At 37.5% G+C, this 21759-nt stretch overlaps 1 protein-coding gene across 1 annotated transcript in view; it reads right to left on the bottom strand.

The window, feature by feature from the left end:
- The window catches only part of Bruce (BIR repeat containing ubiquitin-conjugating enzyme), a 1406664-nt gene that overhangs the window by 1136457 nt on the left and 248448 nt on the right, over nt 1-21759 (bottom strand). The window contains exon 17 of the mRNA XM_068225988.1: nt 12858-13157. Within this exon, the coding sequence (XP_068082089.1) occupies nt 12858-13157 (300 nt within the window). The remainder of the gene's footprint in view (nt 1-12857; nt 13158-21759) is intronic.

The following is a 21759-nucleotide window of genomic DNA, read 5'->3' as shown; positions in this document are numbered from 1 at the left end:
TCCAAGTGTTTAGTTTACCAGTTGACGGTATTGCGAACTTTGTCAAACTCTCGTAATTTTGGACTTTGTCATTGACAGTAACAGCATACTAGGACATTGTGTGTGATAAACTGAACTTCCAATTTATGACAATTTAATTAATTCTGAGACGCACTTCTCGTATACTAGTACGATTATGAACTGTGTGAAATGCTATTCCACTAAATATTCAACAAATAACAGGACTAAATGTGACTATTTTTTCACGTATTTTCTCGAACTTTCGATTATTACCATGAAAAACTAACTGAATGTTAAGGACTTTTTATAGCAATATTAGGTCATATGGACTCGTGTCATGCAAATTCAGTCATAAAAACTTATTAGTATTCCAGAGACTGTTATAGGAGTGATATTAATGGCATTTCCTCAAGTGTTTGATGGACTGTGAGGATTATTCTACGATTGAACGTAGGACATAATCAGTGACTATTATGAACTGTGAAAGTGTTCAATTTTTATTCTATAAACTGTGAGTAAAAGACTGTGTTTTCCATTTTGAAAACAACTCTAGGTCACTACTGCATTAACTTGACTTATAGATCATACTGTAGCATAGACTGTGATATTCTAAGTCACGTATTTAACATCATTAAACAAAAGTGAGGATACAAACGATGCATTAAGACTTGTGTCAGTGCAAAACACTAATCTTAATGATAATTAAGAGTTCTATAACCCATTATATTGTGCCAATTGAACTTTCCGTGTTTCAACATTCCTCTTTGAAAAGAACATCGGAAATCTTGGCAAAGTGTCGTCATATTACATTGCGTAGAACGTCATTTCCAGCGTGGGATTAAACGTGGTTTCTTCAGTCGTGGTATCCGGCGAGGGAATGATCTGTGATTTCAACGAGGGATAATAACATGGTGTCTTCATTGAATGGACGTGTCATGCTGCTGGTGGTGAGTTCGAGTCTTGGCTGCACGCTGCAGAAAGTTCCAGTCACCAAGCCGCAAGACAGTACTTCATCAATCCTTATAAGCAGATTACAGGTGATATAAGTGTTTTTCATATATTTTTGAGTGAGTAATTCCACTTAGACACTAACTGACTTTTAACAAAGCACTCAATCATTTATAGTGCTACATTCATCAACAGAAAAGCGCTTTGTGTGAATTTTACTATTCCTAATAATTCAAGAAGACTTCGTGTCTTGTTTTGAACTGTAGATTTCTCATTAAAATCTGTTATAAATTGAAGTCATTTCATCTAGATGAACTATAGGGTTTGCCATAAAGCAAGTGCATTATTTTATTTTCTTGTAAAATCGATTTAGATAAACTGTAGGAGTGTACAGCAAGTGATTGAAAACTTTTACTTGAACTATCAGATTATTAATGGAAGTGTGTGTTAATATTATGTTTAAAAATCTTAGAAAAATACTAGGTTTGCATCGCAAGTGATGGACTTTGGTTTTACACAATTTGGTTAAATGAAGTACTATGTGCAAAGTGTTATGTTGGAATTTAAAGATATATGAGAGATCCTAGATGAACTGTAGGGTGTTTATGATCTCAGAAAATTGGTATTCATTTTGAACATTTTTAATATCAAGTTGATGTCTCAGAATATAACAGCGCCAATATTTCATTTTTGCATTTTGAAAAGATTGACTGAAAATTTGATTTTGACAATTCAACTGCAGGGTGATTCACATTAAAAAAATCAATAAATATTGTCAAAAAGATTTTGCCATCTATTATTCGCCCTGCGAAAATATCCTTCTCTGTACCTGTTCCAATAAGTAACCTCACACTACCTGAGATCCTTCCCATGCTCTGGCCCCATAATCATTTCCCGGTACAGAGAGGATAGTCATAATAGATGGCACCTCGAACGTGAAGGGCTCGATTGGAGCCACAACAAAGTAAAAATAGCCTATCTGAATGCCATTAACTTAAGCGATAATAACCCGAACGTGAAGGGCTCGCAGTATTTCACATTTGACTTTATTGACTATCTTGCAACATGGATAATTTACTTGCCGCAATCGAAGCTCTTAGGCTGAGCATTAACGATCAGAACGCTAAAATTGATCGTATTAACACTCAAATGGTAGAATCCAATACCCATTTACAGGCCCAAATGGTAGAGTCTAACAACCAATTACAGATGCAATTACAGGCGAAGATAGTCAACTCTAATACCCTGCTTAATACTCAATTAGTAGAGTCAAATACTCAACTGCAGGCGCAGTTAACTGAGTCGAATGGCAAGGTCGAAAATTTTACTTCCAAAATTGACAAGACATTAGAAACAAAATTTGCGGAGGCCGATAAAGTAATTAATAAAAGGCTCACTGACTCAAGTGCACTTATAGAGCAATGATTCCGTGAAGCCGGAACATGCCTCGAAAAGAAACTGACAGATTCAAGCGCTCACGTTGAAGCAACATCGAAAAATATGCGGGACCAATTCGTAGAAAATTTAGAATCTGTTAAGGAAGAAATCAAGACAGAAGTTATCAAGTCTTTGGATAAAGATCTAAGAACAGTTCTTCTTTCAGTTCAAGCATTTTCCGCCGATCTTAAAAATCTACGAACAGAATTCCAGGAATCACACGGTAACATTTCACAAGCTCAAATAAAGTTGGCTCAGGTACAAGAAAACTTTCGAGATGCGTTGAAAAATGACGTAGGTAAACTGAAAAGCGAGATAGGACTTATCAAAAGCACTCAAGGAGAGCTAGACAAACGTATTACGGGACAGCTAGATAGCACTCACACGCAGATAGCTGCTTTCTGTTAAGGACGTACAAGTCATTAAAACCGATCTGAGAAACAAAATTAGATGCCTCAATTAACTCCAAAATTGAGAACCTTTCTGAAGAGGTCAACCAAATTAAATTAAGAGACCCTATAACTGATGTCACAAATGCCGGTTCTTCAAGGGAGATATACAGTACAATGACCCTTATTAAAGTACAAGACGACAAGCCAGTAAAATTTTCCGGACGTGATGAATACACCGCACGAGAATTTTTATTGAATGTTGAGGATTACCTACAGGAGAACACGGTGGAAAACGACAGGAAACTTAGAGTTGTATCGAAGCTTCTGGAAACACGAGCCTTATCTTGGTTTATCACTTTTAAGAACAGCTTCAAAAATTATGAAGACTTTAAGCAGGCTCTTCCTGAAAGATTTTGGGATGCAGAAACTCAACAATACCTCAGTCAACACTTCAAAGTATTTTGATTACTTTCTAATGCAATTGAAGAAGTTACAATTCTTGGATCCCCCTCTGCCAGATCTTGAGCTTATTCAAATTCTGACCCTTCAATACCCGCCTCACATGCAGGAGATATTAGTTGCTGCCAACATCAAGACGCTAGAATATTTTGATGCTACTTTGCATAGGTTGGACACAGCTAACACCCAATAGAGAAGTGAGCACGAACTCCACGGAAATAAAGCCGCAGGAGAGAGAAGAACCCAGGCCATGAGAAGAAGGCAGAATAACCCCAACTAATCCAACATGATTTCAGAACTTCAGACGTCAGAGGAATCAAGATAGACATCCTTACCGACCAAGAAATTCATGGAGGCATCAGGAGAACCCTCCTGGAGAAAATCGAGATTCGAGAAGACACAAATTAGAAAGACCATGGAGAGATACCCAGGAATACGTCAGAGAAAAAATCATAATCCTGAGGAGCCTGGAGCCACATCCCTGGAATACCAACGACAATTTGAATCTAGAGAGCGACGATCACCTGATCATGAATCAACAGGTGCTATAAAGAAAAAACCCTGATTGTACAATAAGGAGATTGCCTACAAATCACAATGAAAACGAGGTATTGAGTCACTGTATTGCCGTCATTAACTACTGGCACAATGATGATTCAGAATTGCTATTTGAAGACGCACAGACACTAAGGCCAATAATTATATACCTTCATTACCAGCTATTACTGTAAGAACGGGTAATTTACATGTAACTACGCACATTGACTCCGGAGTGCAAGCCTCTCTGATTTCTGACAGACTTGTGGGCTCACTGAAAAATCTGAGCAACATTTTGTTATCACCTGCAGCACAAATTAAAGTAAGAGGGATAGTCCCAGACAAAGCTATTAAGTGTAAGTCACAGGCATTTTTGGAATTTGAAATAAATAACCAGTAATTTGAGCACATCTTTCTGGTAATGTCACGCCTTAATTTCAACTTAATTCTTGAATCAGATTTGATGATTAAATACAAAGGAACAATCGATTATGATGCCAACCTCATGAAATTGAAAAATGATTCTGTAGAACTGCAGCTGGTAGGACGAAACGACATGGAAATTCAAGAAAATGGAGCCCACTTCGAAAAAGCCGGTGGTGACTGCAATGAGCCCGATGTAAGTGAGGAAGCGCCAGCCGTAGCAGATGGTAGAGGGGGTGACTAGGAAGAGGACGGAGTAGAGTCCCTACTTGATGAAAACTCCATAATAGGTCCAGATTATGTGATGTCAATAGCCAGTGTAGTTGAAGACCCGGAAATCAGATTGAAACTAGAGGAGGCTAAAAATGAAGTCTTACAGAAATGTTCATGTCTGTTCGATAATAAACCAGGAGAGATAGCTGGTTACAAGTATCATCTCAACATGACAGAATTATCCCCTCACCGGAAAAAGCTATATCCCATTCCAGAAGAATATAGGGAAGAAGCCCGAAATTTGATCCACAAACTGACTGATGATGGGATTATTTCGCCTTGTGCAACCAAATATTTAAATCCATTGATAATAGTGCGAATGCCTAATAGCAACAAGTGGAATTAGGCCTAGAAAAGAAAACCCTGCGTATTTCCTTTTCGTCAGATCGGGAGGAACATGTACCAGGAAGGCATAGCCCACGGCACATATGACTTCTAAAATCTTTATTCATGATCGAACAGCTAAGTTACAACGTACGAACAGCTGTGCAAGAGAATGTTCTCGTCCCTACTGCACTACGTGAGGAAGATAGCATGAGAGGAGCAAGGTCGAGTGATGTCAGCACTGCTTGTAGCTCACCTCCCTGCAGAGACGTCTCGAAATTATTTTTTAAGCTTCTCAACGACTGGACCAATAAATATGAGACTAACACCAAACTGTAGCTCATATTTTAAAAGTACAACTCTGCAAATTTGAGGCTAATCCGTCCAGTGGTTTCAAAGATATAACGAGTTGAAATTTGGGAAGTCACCCCTCTGTCACCTCACTCAGAGTAAGGCTCCCAGCTGGATATAAATAGGTTGACGAACCAAGGGCATAGTCAGTGTATCTTAAACTCTATGATCACGACAAGACGTCAGTATGCTCCATCGCGCTTCGCGAGAGACGTAACTGTTACGCTCTAGAACTTTGAAATTGTGCGAGGATGTCGCAAGTGAAGTTTCAGCCGTGTTGAGGCGTGTGAAATGTTATAAAATTTTCTCTGACTAAACCATCATTGTATAAGATTTGCAAATGTCTTAACTAAATGAATTTACGATAGAGACTGTGCATTGAAGTATAATCAGGAATTCAAGTGTTTAGTTTACCAGTTGACGGTATTGCGAACTTTGTCAAACTCTCGTAATTTTGAACTTTGTCATTGACAGTAACAGCATACTATAAAGCATCCAGAGTTAAGAAAAGACTACAGGCCTTAAGGGCCTGCTGCCTTCCACTGTTGCCATACTCGCTCACTCACCGTGGCTCGGACACTGCTTGTGAAATACAGTGATGACATAAAATTATACATCGCTTGGTACAGCTGTTGTAAATGCCAGATTATCTCCAGTCATTAATGAATTAATGAAATTACAGTCATGACATTTCGTTTTGCTATAACGTTTCTAAGGATAATAGCCACTGACTGTATCATTCGAAATAGAGTAAGAGTTTGAACATGCAGGGATGCAAACTAAATAATAACAACAACAACAACAACAACAACAACAATAATAATAATAATAATAATAATAATAATAATAATAATAATAATAATAATAATAATAATAATAAGCAAGCCCAGAAACCGAAATGATAGTCTTGTTTCTTATATCTGAGAACGTTTCATGATCGTTGTTGCTTTAAGGGAGCGCAGTGCTGAGTCTATTAGCCGCCAGAAATATTTCATTATTAAGGCAAATACTGTGTGGTTACAACACAGGAAGCTGATGGCGAGATACCTCTATCTCGGTGATGTATCCTTCAGCTCATTTCAGATAAATTTACTCGTAAGTGACAACAGATGCAAGGGCTTCATGTTTATCACAAAATACGATAACTTAAATATTCTTCCGCAACATAAAATACAGAATGCTGAATGACCTATTCGTATGATTTCTTAAAATCAGGTAGTTCGGGGTTGCTGTTTACGGAAGTGAGGATTGTGTAGAGTTGGCGGTTCATCTCTAAAATAGAATTCATGAACAGTGCGCCGTATTCCACTTCTGACAAAATCATCGTATTTAATGAGTCTGGAATTACTGCGTTCCTTTCCCGCTTCTTGCTGGGACTCTGGAATGGCCCTTCACTGGCTTCCTTCCTTATTTTGAAGACAGAAGACCTCGAAATTCCTAAAAACTTTGCGGCTTTATCTACTACCCAGTTTACACTTCGTCCTGGATGCTTTGTTTTCAAATATGAAAATGAATTAAGCACCATTTACCGTTCCTTTCTCCTGACAACTTCACTACTTCTCCTTTTCACATGTTCAGCTATAATTTAAATGTATTACTCGCTGATTGATTATATAAAATACTAAACAGAAAAAGACAATACACGATACACACAACAAAAAGCAATGCAATACACGAAAAATGAAACACAATATACTGTATTTATAACAAAACACTATGCGCCCCAGGAAGACGATCACTTCACTCTGCCGAATATCTCCCTTACATAAGCAATCACTGTAATGAGTGACACACACAAAAAGGGAAACATGCCGCACTGACCTCACCAATGATGATTCGCAGTGGTTAAGCTGAGTTATTACACGTGTTGACTACTGTACACACTTCCGCACTACACGCTGAAATGTGGCGCGCAATGCGACATGCATGGCCGGCTGTTCCGTGTACTGAACCGCATATACGATATTTAAAAGGATAAACTCAAAGATATCAAAATGATTTTACGTCTTCTTTAGTATTGTATGGCACAACCAATGCTTGTTTCATAAGAAAAATTATACATTTTGATAGGAATTCATTATAATTTTTATATACATGTAGAACTAAAATGGGTAACACCAATAGAAGTAAAAGCCCATAATGCCTGTAGTCTTTTCTTAACGCTGGATGCTCTATAGGACATTGAGTGTGATAAACTGAACTTCCAATTTATGACAATTTAATTAATTCTGAGACGCACTTCTCGTATACTAGTACGATTATGAACTGTGTGAAATGCTATTCCACTAAATATTCAACAAATAACAGGACTAAATGTGACTATTTTTTCCACGTATTTTCTCGAACTTTCGATTATTACCATGAAAAACTAACTGAATGTTAAGGACTTTTTATAGCAATATTAGGTCATATGGACTCGTGTCATGCAAATTCAGTCATAAAAACTTATTAGTATTCCAGAGACTGTTATAGGAGTGATATTAATGGCATTTCCTCAAGTGTTTGATGGACTGTGAGGATTATTCTACGATTGAACGTAGGACATAATCAGTGACTATTATGAACTGTGAAAGTGTTCAATTTTTATTCTATAAACTGTGAGTAAAAGACTGTGTTTTCCATTTTAAAAACAACTCTAGGTCACTACTGCATTAACTTAACTTATAGATCATACTGTAGCATAGACTGTGATATTCTAAGTCACGTATTTAACATCATTAAACAAAAGTGAGAATACAAACTATGCATTAAGACTTGTGTCAGTGCAAAATACTAATCTTAATGATAATTAAGAGTTCTATAACCCATTATATTGTGCCAATTGAACTTTCCGTGTTTCAACATTCCTCTTTGAAAAGAACATCGGAAATCTTGGCGAAGTGTCGTCATATTACACTGCGTAGAACGTCATTTCCAGCGTGGGATTAAACATGGTTTCTTCAGTCGTGGCATCCCGCGAGGGAATGATCGTGATTTCAATGAGGGATAATAACATGGTGTCTTCATTGAATGGACGTGTCATGCTGCTGGTGGTGAGTTCGAGTCTTGGCTGCACGCTGCAGAAAGTTCCAGTCACCAAGCCGCAAGACAGTACTTCATCAATCCTTATGGGTGTTTTTCATATATTTTTGAGTGAGTAATTCCACTTAGACACTGACTGACTTTTAACAAAGCACTCGATCATTTATTGTGCTACATTCATCAACAGAGAAGCGCTTCGTGTGAATTTTACTATTCCTAATAATTTAAGAAGACTTCATGTCTTGTTTTGAACTGTAGATTTCTCTTTAAAATCTTTTATAAATTGAAGTCATTTCACCTAGACGAACTAAAGGGTTTGCCATAAAGCAAGTGCTTTATTTTATTTTCTTGTAAAATCAATTTAGATAAACTGTAGGAGTATACAGCAAGTGATTGAAAAGTTTTACATGAACTATCAGATTATTAATGGAAGTGTGTGTTAATATTATGTTTAAAAATCTTAGAAAAACACTAGGTTTGCATCACAAGTGATGGACTTGGGTTTTACACAATTTGGTTAAATGAAGTACTACGTGCTAAGTGTTATGTTGGAATTTAAAGCTATATAAGAGATCCTAGATGAACTGTAGGGTGTTTATGATCTCAGAAAATTGGTATTCACTTTGAACATTGTTAATATCAAGTGGATGTCTCAGAATATAACAGCGCCGATATTTCATTTTTGGATTTTGAAAAGATTGACTGAAAATTTAATTTCGACAATTCAACTGCAGGGTGATTCACATGAAAAATTCAATAAATATTGTCAAAAAGATTTTACCATCTATTATTTGCCCTGCGAAAATATCCTTCTCTGTACCTGCTCCATTAAGTAACCGCACCCTACCTGAAATCCTTCCCATGCTCTGGCCCCATAATCACTTCCCGGTATAATACTTAACATATCTAATCAAATCTTGAAGTTTCATTAATTTTACACCTTGTGCTTGTGTCCTCGCACCACGCTCCTGGCTTTACTTTTTGTAAACACTTTGAACTGTAGATGGGTACGTTCCCCTTTCCTACACACTTGACATTGTAGTAGGGGGTCCCTAACCAGAAAAGACGTGATTTAATGCGAAAAAAGGGAGACAAATACTAATCTAACTGTACAATATTTAACACCCTGAGTGGTAAATCATCCCACGCACAAATATATACGTCCCGAATCATGAGCAATCTCATGAGCACAACAAACAATGTGGATCAGAACCACACAAAAATTTTTAAAAAAATGCCAAATACACATTCAAAGCAACAAAAAACATGTCATATTTTCTCGGGCTCACCAAGAAAAGCATGCGGCATTATTCACGCAACTCTCATTTAGTCAAAGCCTTGATGGAAAATGTAAGGAAACAAATGATACCTTAAGCAACACTTCCTATTCAATGCAGGTTCCTGAAATAAATTACATGACACAAATTCAAAAACAATAACAGAGTAGGCCTTAACTTTCAACACATAATCCAACGTTGTATCCTGAAAAGATTACACGACACAAAATATTCCTCAGGGCGGTTATAGCCTGATGGAAAATCCTAACAAAACGTCGCGTTAATAAAAATCGTCTACGGCAACACGTAGTGACATGGACAAAACCCAATAAAATCATACGAGGTGTAGGCCGCTCAAATAAAACTCTCCTCGGTAGACAAACATATCACCCTTGCCAACACACGGCAGAATGACTCAAAGCGGAGATTCACGTCTCCCAAAATAATGCAACAAACATCAAACCACAGGGTCCAACCCTTTACACACGCTGCTCAACAGTCTACCCGAGGCCAGTTACACAATTAAGAAAAATGCAGGCCTTTCAGATGAGGAACGCGTCCTCTTACGCAAAATCACACTAAATAACATCTCGTCCTTAAGTTGCCGAATCTGGAAACGTATATAAAATTACGTTGTCTAACATACGATCGCATGAAAGGAAACAGGACCGCGCTGGTCACAAATCAAAATATTCCCGCTCAAAGTTAAACACGAATAGTAAAGTGGCCAACTCTGTAACAAATATGATAAACTGAAACTAAGAAATTGCCACATAGACAATCGATCATGTCTGAATATCGGAAAGTTACTGAAATATCTCAATTTTACAACTTGAGAAACTTGCATTGATAATAAGAATAATAAAATAACAATAATAATAATAATAATAATAATAATAATAATAATAATAATAATAATAATAATAATAATAAACATAACAATAAATTTGACAGAAAATGTATTCTAATATTCGGTACTCAAAATACGAAACAGCGTTCACGGAACTCGTGAATCAATGACTAATTTACAATCATGATATACAAAATAGTCATGAAGATGACGCTATCAAAATTTGTGGATCCAAACTCCAACATCTCTCACACTCTCATTCACATATCATGCAATAAATCCCAGAAAACGTAACGGCATATTTGTTTGTTTTTTATTTTTTTGTTTTCCTTTGCTCGTTGCTTTACTTCGCACCGACACAGATAGGTCTTATGGCGACGATCGGCATGTTTCCATACACATCGAGCTCCCATTAATAATATTTTAATCTAGTCCTTCCCGACTTTAATTTGAATCCTTATTTACATTTAAGCCCCGAGACCTACACTGCGTCTCAAACATCAAAGCAAAACAAATCAAAAATATATATAAGGCTAAAATAAGAAACTGACTCGTAAAAGAAATGACGCTAACCACTCAGCTAAATAAATCAGAATAAAAGGTATGAAAGCAAGCTGCGACCTTATGCAAACGGTCCATATTTACATTACAATTATATTACATTAACAAGCTTCCTTAACATTTACTTTTAAAAGGATGCTGTCCTTCCAAACAAAGCAAAATTTACAGTCATTAAATATTAAAACTAACCTATCCCCTTTTGCAACATTAACACACGTTCACACTCTCACAATTACACTGAAAATTCTGTACTCATCCATTTCGTTGACTTATCGCCGCCAGCCTTTCAGGACACTGGCCCCCATGGTGTTTTAGCCAGCCATATCAATGATGATGCCTTCAGAAAAGACTTGGATCAGTCGTTTGATCTCCATTCTGGCATTGAAAAGTGATGTCGTATTTTCCGTCGCTGCTTCAGCTTCTGGATGTCGTCTAAAACATCCCCTTGTTCACGAAGTAGAAACTACGTCAAGATTAAACCAGCCAGTTACTAGAATACTACAGCCGGGGTAATTTCCACTGCCCGTGAAATCAGTTCCCATTCATTCGCGGAACAACTTCTCTTATCTAATCCTGTAACTAGGTCAAATATTTCCCGTTTAAAAGCTGGACTGGAAATTGTAAAGTTTATGCCCACGGGAAACTATTTACACAGGCAGGCTACTATGCATTCGAAATGTTTAAATGAAACTGTTCTCTCCCTCTGGAAATTGAAGGTTAAATGCCATTCTCCCAGTACTAGAAAACTTGAATAGATTAAATGCAGACTGAGCGTCTTCCAACAAATTTTACAAGTCCCCACAAGATCACTCGTGTAAATGAAAACTTCTTCTCACGATGTTACCTGCACAGAATCTCGCCGAATAATAAGGTAACTAACTGATGCGTTTTTATTCATTCGTCCTCTAAGACGCCATTGTATCCTCGATCAGAGCCATCATTTCCCTAGACCAATGCCTAGCCATATCCACTGTGGCTCTACCATTTCATTGGCTCAATACATCACGTACTGGATGCTTACTTCAAACATATATTTGCAGCTCGTATAGCCTCTCGCCGGGGCTCCAAAATACTGTCCATTGGTCTGGCTGTTGGAGTTCTATTGTTTCCTTGTTCTACTTTGTGTACGTCATGTCGAAATTCCTCCTTCTAAACTTAGCTGGCGAGCAAATAAACTCGAGCTCCAAGCTCCCTGCAAAAATTGCAACATGTGCTGCTGAATGTAGACATTCCCTGCCAGTTACTAGTACTTAATAAAAATGAAATATTCCCTGTACATTATAGAGTTTCTACAATTTTCAAATGAACATATTTTGAGGTTATATGAATTTACCATACATATTTACAGAGTGAACATATGTTAGCCGTACTTAACATTTAATAAAAGATAATTAAAATGTAAACATAATAACTAAAGGCTTTACAAGGTTTAGGTTAGGTGTAGGATGGTGTACATACGATATCCAAAGTCGAACAGACTTATTAATTAAACTTCTACGCCTAATTATATTGCTTAATCCAGTATAGAGGTCGCAATCTCTTTTGTCGATAAGAACTCTTTAAAAAAATTATGCTGTTATCCCTAAGGTACCTTTATCTTATAATTGTTATTAACAGATCAATCATCCATAAATCAATGTTCTGATAATAGAGTTATATTTATCTTTATGTCACCCCAACAAAATATGATAATACACTTATTAATAATATCACTAAACAAAATAAATATAATTTCATATAAAGATCTATAGGATAATTCTATAGGTAATTCACAAGTGAAATTTAACTTCACACAAATTTCTAATATGAAATTAATTGTAAAATTTTCTGGTCCCCTTCAAAAATGAAACTTAAAAAGTATGGAACCTACAAATTTGTTTGCAAGATAATTATATTAACATACTACATTTAACAACTGAATTCTCAAATATTTTGTAAATTGTATGTAATCACTGTCGTCAATACGGACCATAAATGAGGTTAATGACTTGTAATTATACTTACTCACGACAGATGACAATAAGTTTCACACACTTCTGTGCTATGCTTCGTCCAGCCAAAATAATGCAGTTCTTGATAAGTAAACAGAGGTCATCTTGTATGATTTGGACAAAAGCCAATTGGTCTGACTCTGTATCACCCTGAGAGGTACGTCGCCTTCCAAGACGAACTGATGCTACCCAATTAAGTATATCAAGTGCCATACTCTGAGCCACTATTGTCTTATTGGACCCAGCGAGGACTACAACTTCAAGTAACTTTTTCACAAATGAATCTGTCTCTAACATAGCACAGCGTTGATTTCTAAAATGAGAAAAATAAACTTGTGAAAGCAATGCATGTTAAAGATAAGGTGTAACAGCTGAGAAACAATATTCTGTTTTGAAGTAAACTTTTAAATATATAAGAATTGTACACAGTATTTGCAATTTAACCCTTTTAATAAATATTTCTATGATGGAACACCAAACACTGAATTTTACTCCAATCTCTCTGCACAGGTAACAACACCATTAAGTGCAATTTATATTGTAGTACTGAAACTCAATAATTAGAAAGTGATCAGTTCTTCTGAGTTCAAGAACACAATTATAGAGAAAATGGAGGAAATCCGCATATAATATACCTCAATAAACCGGTATTTTATTTGCTTATACAGGGTCTCCGATGTAAACTAAGACCGTCCATGCAGCGTTTTTACTCTCCAATACGTTAGCTGTAGTAATGGAGGCATGCGCATAGTTCTTGGCCTTGCAAGCGCATGCACATGTTCAACCTCGCAAGCATCAGTCGCCAGTCTGAATCTCAGCTGTTAACATGGTAAAAAAGTTATCACTGCAACACCGTATTTTCAAATGTAGAAGTTATTTTACGTACGAGTCGGCTCAACCGGAATGCAATGAATTTGTTCAGCAATTTCCTGGTGAAGTGCCACCTTCACAAGCACAGATTAATGTAATTGTAAAGAAAATTGAAACTACTGGCTCAGTGCTCAACAATAAAACATAGGCGCACATGAACAGTTTTAACAGAGGAAAAGCTACATGACATTGGTGCAAATCTTGAACAGTCACTGAATAAATCACTCACAAAATTACCACCAAAAGTAGGGGATTCGTTTTCTTCTGCACACGGAGCTACAAAGCTTTTACACATCAAACCGTACAGTTCTACACGGGCTCGTTAAAAACTACTGGTCCAGCCACAAAAGTGAGATACTGTGAGTGGTACCTTGCACCACTGAATGATAGTTTTTTTGCTAGTAGCTCTACATCGCACCAACACAGATAGGTCTTATGGCGACGATGGGAAAGGAAAGGCCTAGGAGGTGTGGAAGGAAGCAGCCGTGGCCTTAATTAAGGTATAGCCCCAACATTTGCTGGTGTGAAAATGTTAACCATGGAAAACCATCTTCAGGGCTGCCAACAGTGGGATTCGAACCCACCATCTCCCGGATGCAAGCTCAACGCCACGCGCCCGTAACTGCACGGCGAATGATAGTTTATTCGACCCACAACGTGTGTTCTATGCAGATGAGACCTGGTTTCATCCTAATGTGAACAGTCATACTTCACGCTACTGTGTGCAGAAAATCCTAAATAGTTTTTATGAAGATGATAGCAAGATTGGTGTTTGGTGTGTTGTTAGTGCAAGATGAATATTGGATTATTTTTTTTGACAACAGTAAATGCAGAGAGATACCAAGATGACATTTTGATGCCGTTCTTCAATCAGTTAATGGAAGAAGAAAATCGAGTGGCTGGTTTCAACAAGTTTCAGCCCCTGCTCATACAGCAGAAGATTTCCTTCTTACAATCTCGGAAGTGTTTACAGACAGAGTGATCAGTGCTGGTCTAGTTCCCCCTCATTCTCCAGATCTAACAGTGTGTGATCTTCACTTGTGGGGTAAACTGAAAGAAAAAGTGTATCGAACAAATCCTCACACTCATTGAAGGAAATGAACAAAAACTGTACGAATGAAATCAGAAACATTACTGTGGCAGAACACACTAGCGCCACCCAGAAGGTGGTTTCCAGATACAATGCCTGTATAACCCATGAAGAATGACACTTCCAGCATCTTTTATAAGGTAAGATTTCATATAAGACTGTATACACACTTAAAGCACGGCGGCCACGAGCGACATAATTTCGACTGAGGCAACTACCGTAGCACTGTATACGAGCACCATGCATTCGGTATTAGTTTATATTGGCAACACTGTATATAGATTTTATGGTTTAAGGTGTGAGTTTTAGTTGTCACGTCCTAGTCTGTGAATAATGGGCAATGGCTAAGTGGCCTACTACGTAGTCCTGAGTGTTGGGATTGCAGTTGTTATAGAACGGCAGTGGGCATCTCGGACATATTCTGAGGCATGGCCCTCCCTGTACTCGGGCAGCTTCAACTATACAATCCACCAATGGTCCCTAACCTGTTAGAGGAGGGATCCTCACTGGGAATATGTGTAAGTCAGGTAGCATGCTGCTTCACAGAATTTAGCGAGCTCAGAACATTTTAAGCAAGCCTTGGACCCATGAGACTAATGGAGTCCCACTTCCATTTGATAGGGCGAGGGACTCCTTGGAAACAACTTGGTGAACTAAATGGAATGTAATGGGTAGCTTTCAATATTAACTCTTTCTGGTCTAACTGCGAGCACAGCCAAAATTACGCTCAGGCATAGCCCGTAGTAAGGTTTGACAATTCACTAAAAATCGAGAACGAGCTATGTATGTATTCTGGTGGTTACATCGTGTTTCCTTATGCATTAATTACGTGAGTATTTAAGCAGATGGCAGTATTATATGTCTAAGTCAGAAAATTTACGATATTTTCGATCAACAAGCATCAGTAGATGTTGTCACTCAGTGAGCTCTAATACATGGCTTCTCGCAGCAAACATCAGCTTGATGAAAGTAATATTTTCGTTATTTTATGATATATTATAAGTTTATGCGCAAATGAACATATTATTGACATATGAATTTGAAACAACTTCTTACATTTTATTATGAATGGAGTTCGTTTTACGGCCTAGTGCATGTTCCTGCGTATTTCAAATTTGCGTGAATACGTACGATTGTCTACATATTAGTAAAGTTGTCAGTTTAGAAGACTGCATTGTCTCTTTCTCAGAAGTCATTTGTGGTAAATGGAACAATATTTTTACATTTGAGTAACAGGTGGGAACAATGACAGGAGGGTACTCGGAATGAGGAGATAAAGGCTAATTTAGGAATGAACTCGATGGATGAAGCTGTACGCATAAAACGGCTTCGGTGGTGGGGTCATGCGAGATGAATGGAGGAGGATAGGTTACCTAGGAGAATAATGGACTCTGTTATGGAGGGTAAGAGAAGTAGAGGGAGACCAAGACGACGATGGTTAGACTCGGTTTCTAACGATTTAAAGATAAGAGGTAGAGAACTAAATGAGGCCACAACACTAGTTGCAAATCGAGGATTGTGGCGACGTTTAGTAAATTCTCAGAGGCTTGCAGACTGAACGCTGAAAGGCATAACAGTCTATAATGATAATGTATGTATGTATGTATGTATGTATGTATGTATGTATGTATGTATGTATGTTGAGTAACTTTTGACAAAATTTATCAATTAAAATAAAATTTCACAAGAGCTCCCACTTTCATTATTGTAAATATTACTATTATTGAAAAATTATTATTTTTATATTGTACTCATTATTGTTGTTGTTTTTAATTGCAATGCACATTTTATATTAGCAAAATAGGGTAAATATAACAGTATTTCAGAAAACTGTACTTGCTTAGTTATCCGTGAGACATTTTTTCCATTAGCAAAAAATTGTATAATATAAAAAAAATTAAAATCTCAAGTGATAGTTGACATAATAAAAACAGCGTCTTTCAAAACTAGATGTTCAAACAAGCACAAAGAAAAAAGAATCATGCAAATATCTCCTACAGGTAAAGAGATATAATGTTTCAAATATCCTTAAAAATGCCCAGTCCAGAACGTTTGTTAGGGATATTAAGGCCCAGACTAGAATGGGTTAATGGGGCGTATGGAAGAAAGAATGTTGAACTGGCTGAGTGTCAGAAGTTAATGTTATTTGAGTAAAGGGAGATAACAAGGAAGAGATACATGATTATACAGTGTTCTTGATGGGTGTTAAAATGGGAAGAGCAAAGTGTGGGGTAGGACTGTTCATCACAAATACTACTGCATGCAACATAGTTTGTTAGGCAAGTAAATGAGCGAATAATATGGGTAGACTTGGCATTTGGAGGAATTAGGATGAGAAATGTCTCAAAAGGGAAATAACAGGTAAGGCAGGAAGAAACCCATCTTGAAATCTTGTTGAAAAAAGTCATCATAGTAAAAGAGGACAAGGTGCAAAAAATCAGCCTTCAAATGTAAATGAAAGTCTCTGAAATCATGTGGCGAATCTCTCATATAGATCAATGAGAAGTAGCAGGAGTACTGTACACGTACATGTTGGCTGGAGTGGACAGCCCTGACGGCCCAGGTATGCAAGGCCAGTAATGAGCAGATCCGCATGCACTAGTCAGCTGTGGGGTGTTTCTCTGCGTCCAGCAATAACATAACGGTCCTGATGGTTATATTAAAGAAAGCAAGACATTAAAAAGGAGTTCCTCGGAAGATGGCATTTCTAAATGCTTATATAGGAGCCTGGCCAGGCTTCTACAAAGATACGTTACAAAATACCATCTCATAAATTCTAGAGTGCTTAATACATAGATATAATGTATAGAATGTTCGGCTCCATGGCTAAATGCTTAGCGTGCTGGCCTTCGCTCACAGGAGTCCCGGGTTCGATTCCCGGCAGGGTCAGGAATTTTAACCTTAATTGGTTAATTTCGCTGCCACGGGGGCTGGGTGTATGTGTCATCTTCATCATCATTTCATCCTCATCACGACGCACAGGTTGCCTACAGACGTCAAATCAAAAGACCTGCATCTGGCGAGCCGAACTTGTCCTCGGACACTAAAAGCCATCCGCCATTCATTTTTTCGTGTACAGAATATTCTCCATAGTTCTTGTCTACCTAGTGCCATTCTAAACGTTATGGTGTATTTCAAAATACCGTAGTAGATTACAAATCATATATACAGGTAATAATAAATTATATACAGGTTCTTACATTAACTGAACTCATATGAATATCTATATACAGTACGTTTCATGACATAACCTCAGAAACAATGCGATCATCCGACTACGTAAATAATACTAAATGGATGTAAACACTTCATAGCCATACAAGTAATAATAATAATAATAATAATAATAATCCGAGCTTTATACAGTATTCTGTAAGAAGGAAGGCAGCTCACAGACAAAACTGTCTTTACACCAGTCTGTTTTCAGACCAACTTTGCTTTACAGGAGTGAAAGCAGGGGTGGACAGAGAATACCTTATTCCTAAATTACAAGTAACAGACATGAAAGTAGCAGGAACGATTGCTGGTACAAAAATATGGGTACAATGGCAGGAGGGTAGGTACTCGGAATGAAGAGATACGGCTAAGTTAGGAATAAAGTCGATTGTTGAAGGTGTACGAATACAGCAGCTTCAGTGGTGGGGTCATGCTAGGTAAATGGAGGATAAGTTAACTAGGAGAATAATGGACTTAATCGTGGACAATAAGAGAAGTAGAAGAGACCAAGATGACTATGGTTATACTGGACATCTATTGACTTAAAAATAACATTATGGAACTAAGCATGGCCACACAGCTAGTTACCAACAGGAGGTTTCTGGAGCTAGTTAGTAAATTCACAGAGGCTTTCACACTGAACTATGAAGGGTACAATAATCTATAACGTATGTATTGCACCCATAAGCCCAAGCCTAGATGCCTTTATTAATTAATTTGCATATTTAATATGGGAATAGGACCTCAACATTGTGCAGAAAAGACTTTACCTTTGTAACATGGAAACGGCAAGTTTAACGTAAGTAGGGAGTAACATGGTTTGTTTGCTGCTGTAAAGAAATAAGTGGAGTGTACGTGCTTCACCTATCACTTACATCAGAGCCAGCTGTAACCAGATGTTCGGGAGGCAATTCTTGATGCGAAGAAAGTTACAGAGAGAAACAATTTGGTAAAAGAGAGACAAATACAATTAGACATCCCTTAGAGAAGCACCAATCAGAAATTTGTGCTATTTATTTTTTATCAGCGGCAACCTGGAAGATTTAGAGCTATTCACCACACTCAACGAGAGTTATTAAACATTAACAGTCAGTGTGATGTGTTTTAAATGAAATTTCTAGGCTACATTGCTGCATTGTTTATAACATAAATAATTTAGTGTGAATAATCAGGTACTACTAATACTACTAAGCAGTAACTAAGGGACTGTATGTGGTGTAGTAGCATGGACGACAGGAAATGCTTCTGCTGAGAACTGGTAACTGAATCGATTCACTCGGACACTTGAATGAATCGATACACTGCTTCGAATCATGCATTCAGTAGCCGACACTTATACTCACGGTGTTCCTCACACGGTGGTACTAATCACAGGTAATATAGACCCATGGTACGTCACACTCAATGGCGCCACTCATATGTTACACAAACCCATGGTGTTTTGCACATAAGGGCACTACTCACAAGCAATGCAGATCCAGGGTGTTCCTCTAGTGGGACTAATCATGGGCGCTAATATTCCTGCCGTGTTCCTCACTTAGTGGAACTCATTACAGGTCACGCAAGCTCGTCGTGTCACTCGTATAGTGGTACTGATCATAAGAAATGTACACATGTGGTGCACCACACATCATGGTAACGCCCACATGAAACACAAACACATGGTGTCCCTCATGTAATGGTACAATTCCCAGGTGACGCAGACCAATGGTTTTTACTCACATAGTGGTACTAATCATGGGTTCCAGCCAAACTCATGGTGTTTCTCATATAGTGGCACTAATCACAGACAATGTAGGCCCACAATGTTTTTCATAAAGTGGTACTACTCACGGGTAATGCAGGCCCATTCTGAACACAGTGGAACTGACCAGTGGAACACACATGATGACACTTATCACAAGCAACGTCAAGACCCGTTGTGTTTCTCACATAATGGTACTGCTCCTATGTAATATAGACCCATGGTTTTCCTCGCAAGGTGGTACTAGTCGCAACTAACTTCGACCCATGGTGTTCTGCACGTAACAGTACTAATCACAAGTAGTCTCGCGGTTCTAATGTCATTCAAATGGTTGCCCCTTGTAGCTCCCTCTTTCAACAGGCAGAGATACCGTAGGTGTATTCATCTGTGTCCCCCACCCATAGGGGGTGGTTTTCATTACTTAAAAATAATTAAGTTGATAAATAGTTAATTACTGTTCAATGCTGATTTGTTTCCATTTCATTCAGAACTGTCACATGGTAATAACAATGTTCGACCAGAGATCAGGTGTAAATGAACAGAATGAGAAGTAATTTGAATAATCATGACTAATGTTAAGCCAAAATCGAAATTTAATTAACTATCGAAATAATTGGTATTAATTAAAAACAATGCTATTGTTTTATTGTGAATTAAATTGCAAGTTGCAGAATTTCAAGGTTTTTAGGAAGCTTTTCACTTTTGATTGCAAGTAATCAGCTTCATTTTCCGTATCAAATTCTAATCACAGAGACTTGCAGTAATTGAAAATCTTCCACCTTTGTGATACTTTTTATTTGCTTTTTAGCAAATTAATTAATTATAAACAGTACATGTTTCATTCTGACTTGAGAACATCTTCAGCTGTTGTTAAGCTTAGGTGAATCGCTAAGTTTCTGAGTACATTATTTTCAGGTACATTGTTTCTCCTAAAAACTATTTGAATACAAATCAAATTAAAATGATGTTAAAACAAGGTGGGGGTTAATGGGTTGATGAAATGAGACAGGATGAATACATAGATAGCCTACTTAAAAAACTATATCTGTTCATTGGAATAGTTGTTATAAGTTTCAACTCTGTTGCACTAAAAATATCTGTTTGTCTTCCAGTTAAAAGGTTTTTTTTTTTTTTTTTTTTAAATGATTGACTTCTTGACACTGTTCTAATTATTGTTGACTTCATTTCTTTCACTCCTTCCAGGTTGGCTGTTATTTATTTTGAGCTTGCTTAATGTGCCCTAAATTGAGTTTAATGCGGAACTATGAAGCTGATTGCCGTTCACTTTTTGAGAAGGGAGCTTCGTCTCAATTTCTGAAATGAAATGAGGAAAATAGGGATTTGTTTTTATAATGAAAAAATGTGTCTTTACGTAATAACTTAATGTATAAAATGGTTCCATACCTTACTGTTGTTAAACTCCAATTCTACCGTGACCCTGGAGGGGCTACGTTTGAAGCTGCTTTGCGTCTTGTATAATAATGGTGTGTGTGTTCCGTTGTTTGCTCCTCCTTCCGGGGAGGCAAGGCTGCAGAGAGGGGAGGAGGCGTGTTGCTTACTGTCACGGCTTCGGCTTTAGAAGGGGTAGGGGGAGTGGATGTACAAAATGGCGGAGGCTTGTTCTCATTCATCCTTTTACTGTATGTATTGTTTCTTTTGCCTAAAGTTTCAAGACTTGATAATATCCCTTCAAATATAGGGTTCCTATTGTCAATTGTATCATTCAGGTTATTGTCCTGATTACTTTTTTGTTCTAAATGAATATATAAATTTTCTAATGTATTTAGAAGAGCTCCTTTGTTTATTTTACATAATATAGTTAAATCCTGCTCTATAGATGTGAACTGATGTCCGGTTGTACTCATGTGTTGGCCCATCACGGAAATTTTTTAATGCCTTTCAGCACTGACATGCTCAAAGTATCTTACAGTGAAACTGCGCCCTGTAGGCCCGACGTAAGTTTTTTCACATTGATGACACTTCAATTTGTAAACT

Source organism: Anabrus simplex, chromosome 2, assembly GCF_040414725.1.
Source record: "Anabrus simplex isolate iqAnaSimp1 chromosome 2, ASM4041472v1, whole genome shotgun sequence".
NCBI lineage: Eukaryota > Metazoa > Arthropoda > Insecta > Orthoptera > Tettigoniidae > Anabrus > Anabrus simplex.
This window is presented reverse-complemented; position numbering and strand designations above follow the sequence as displayed.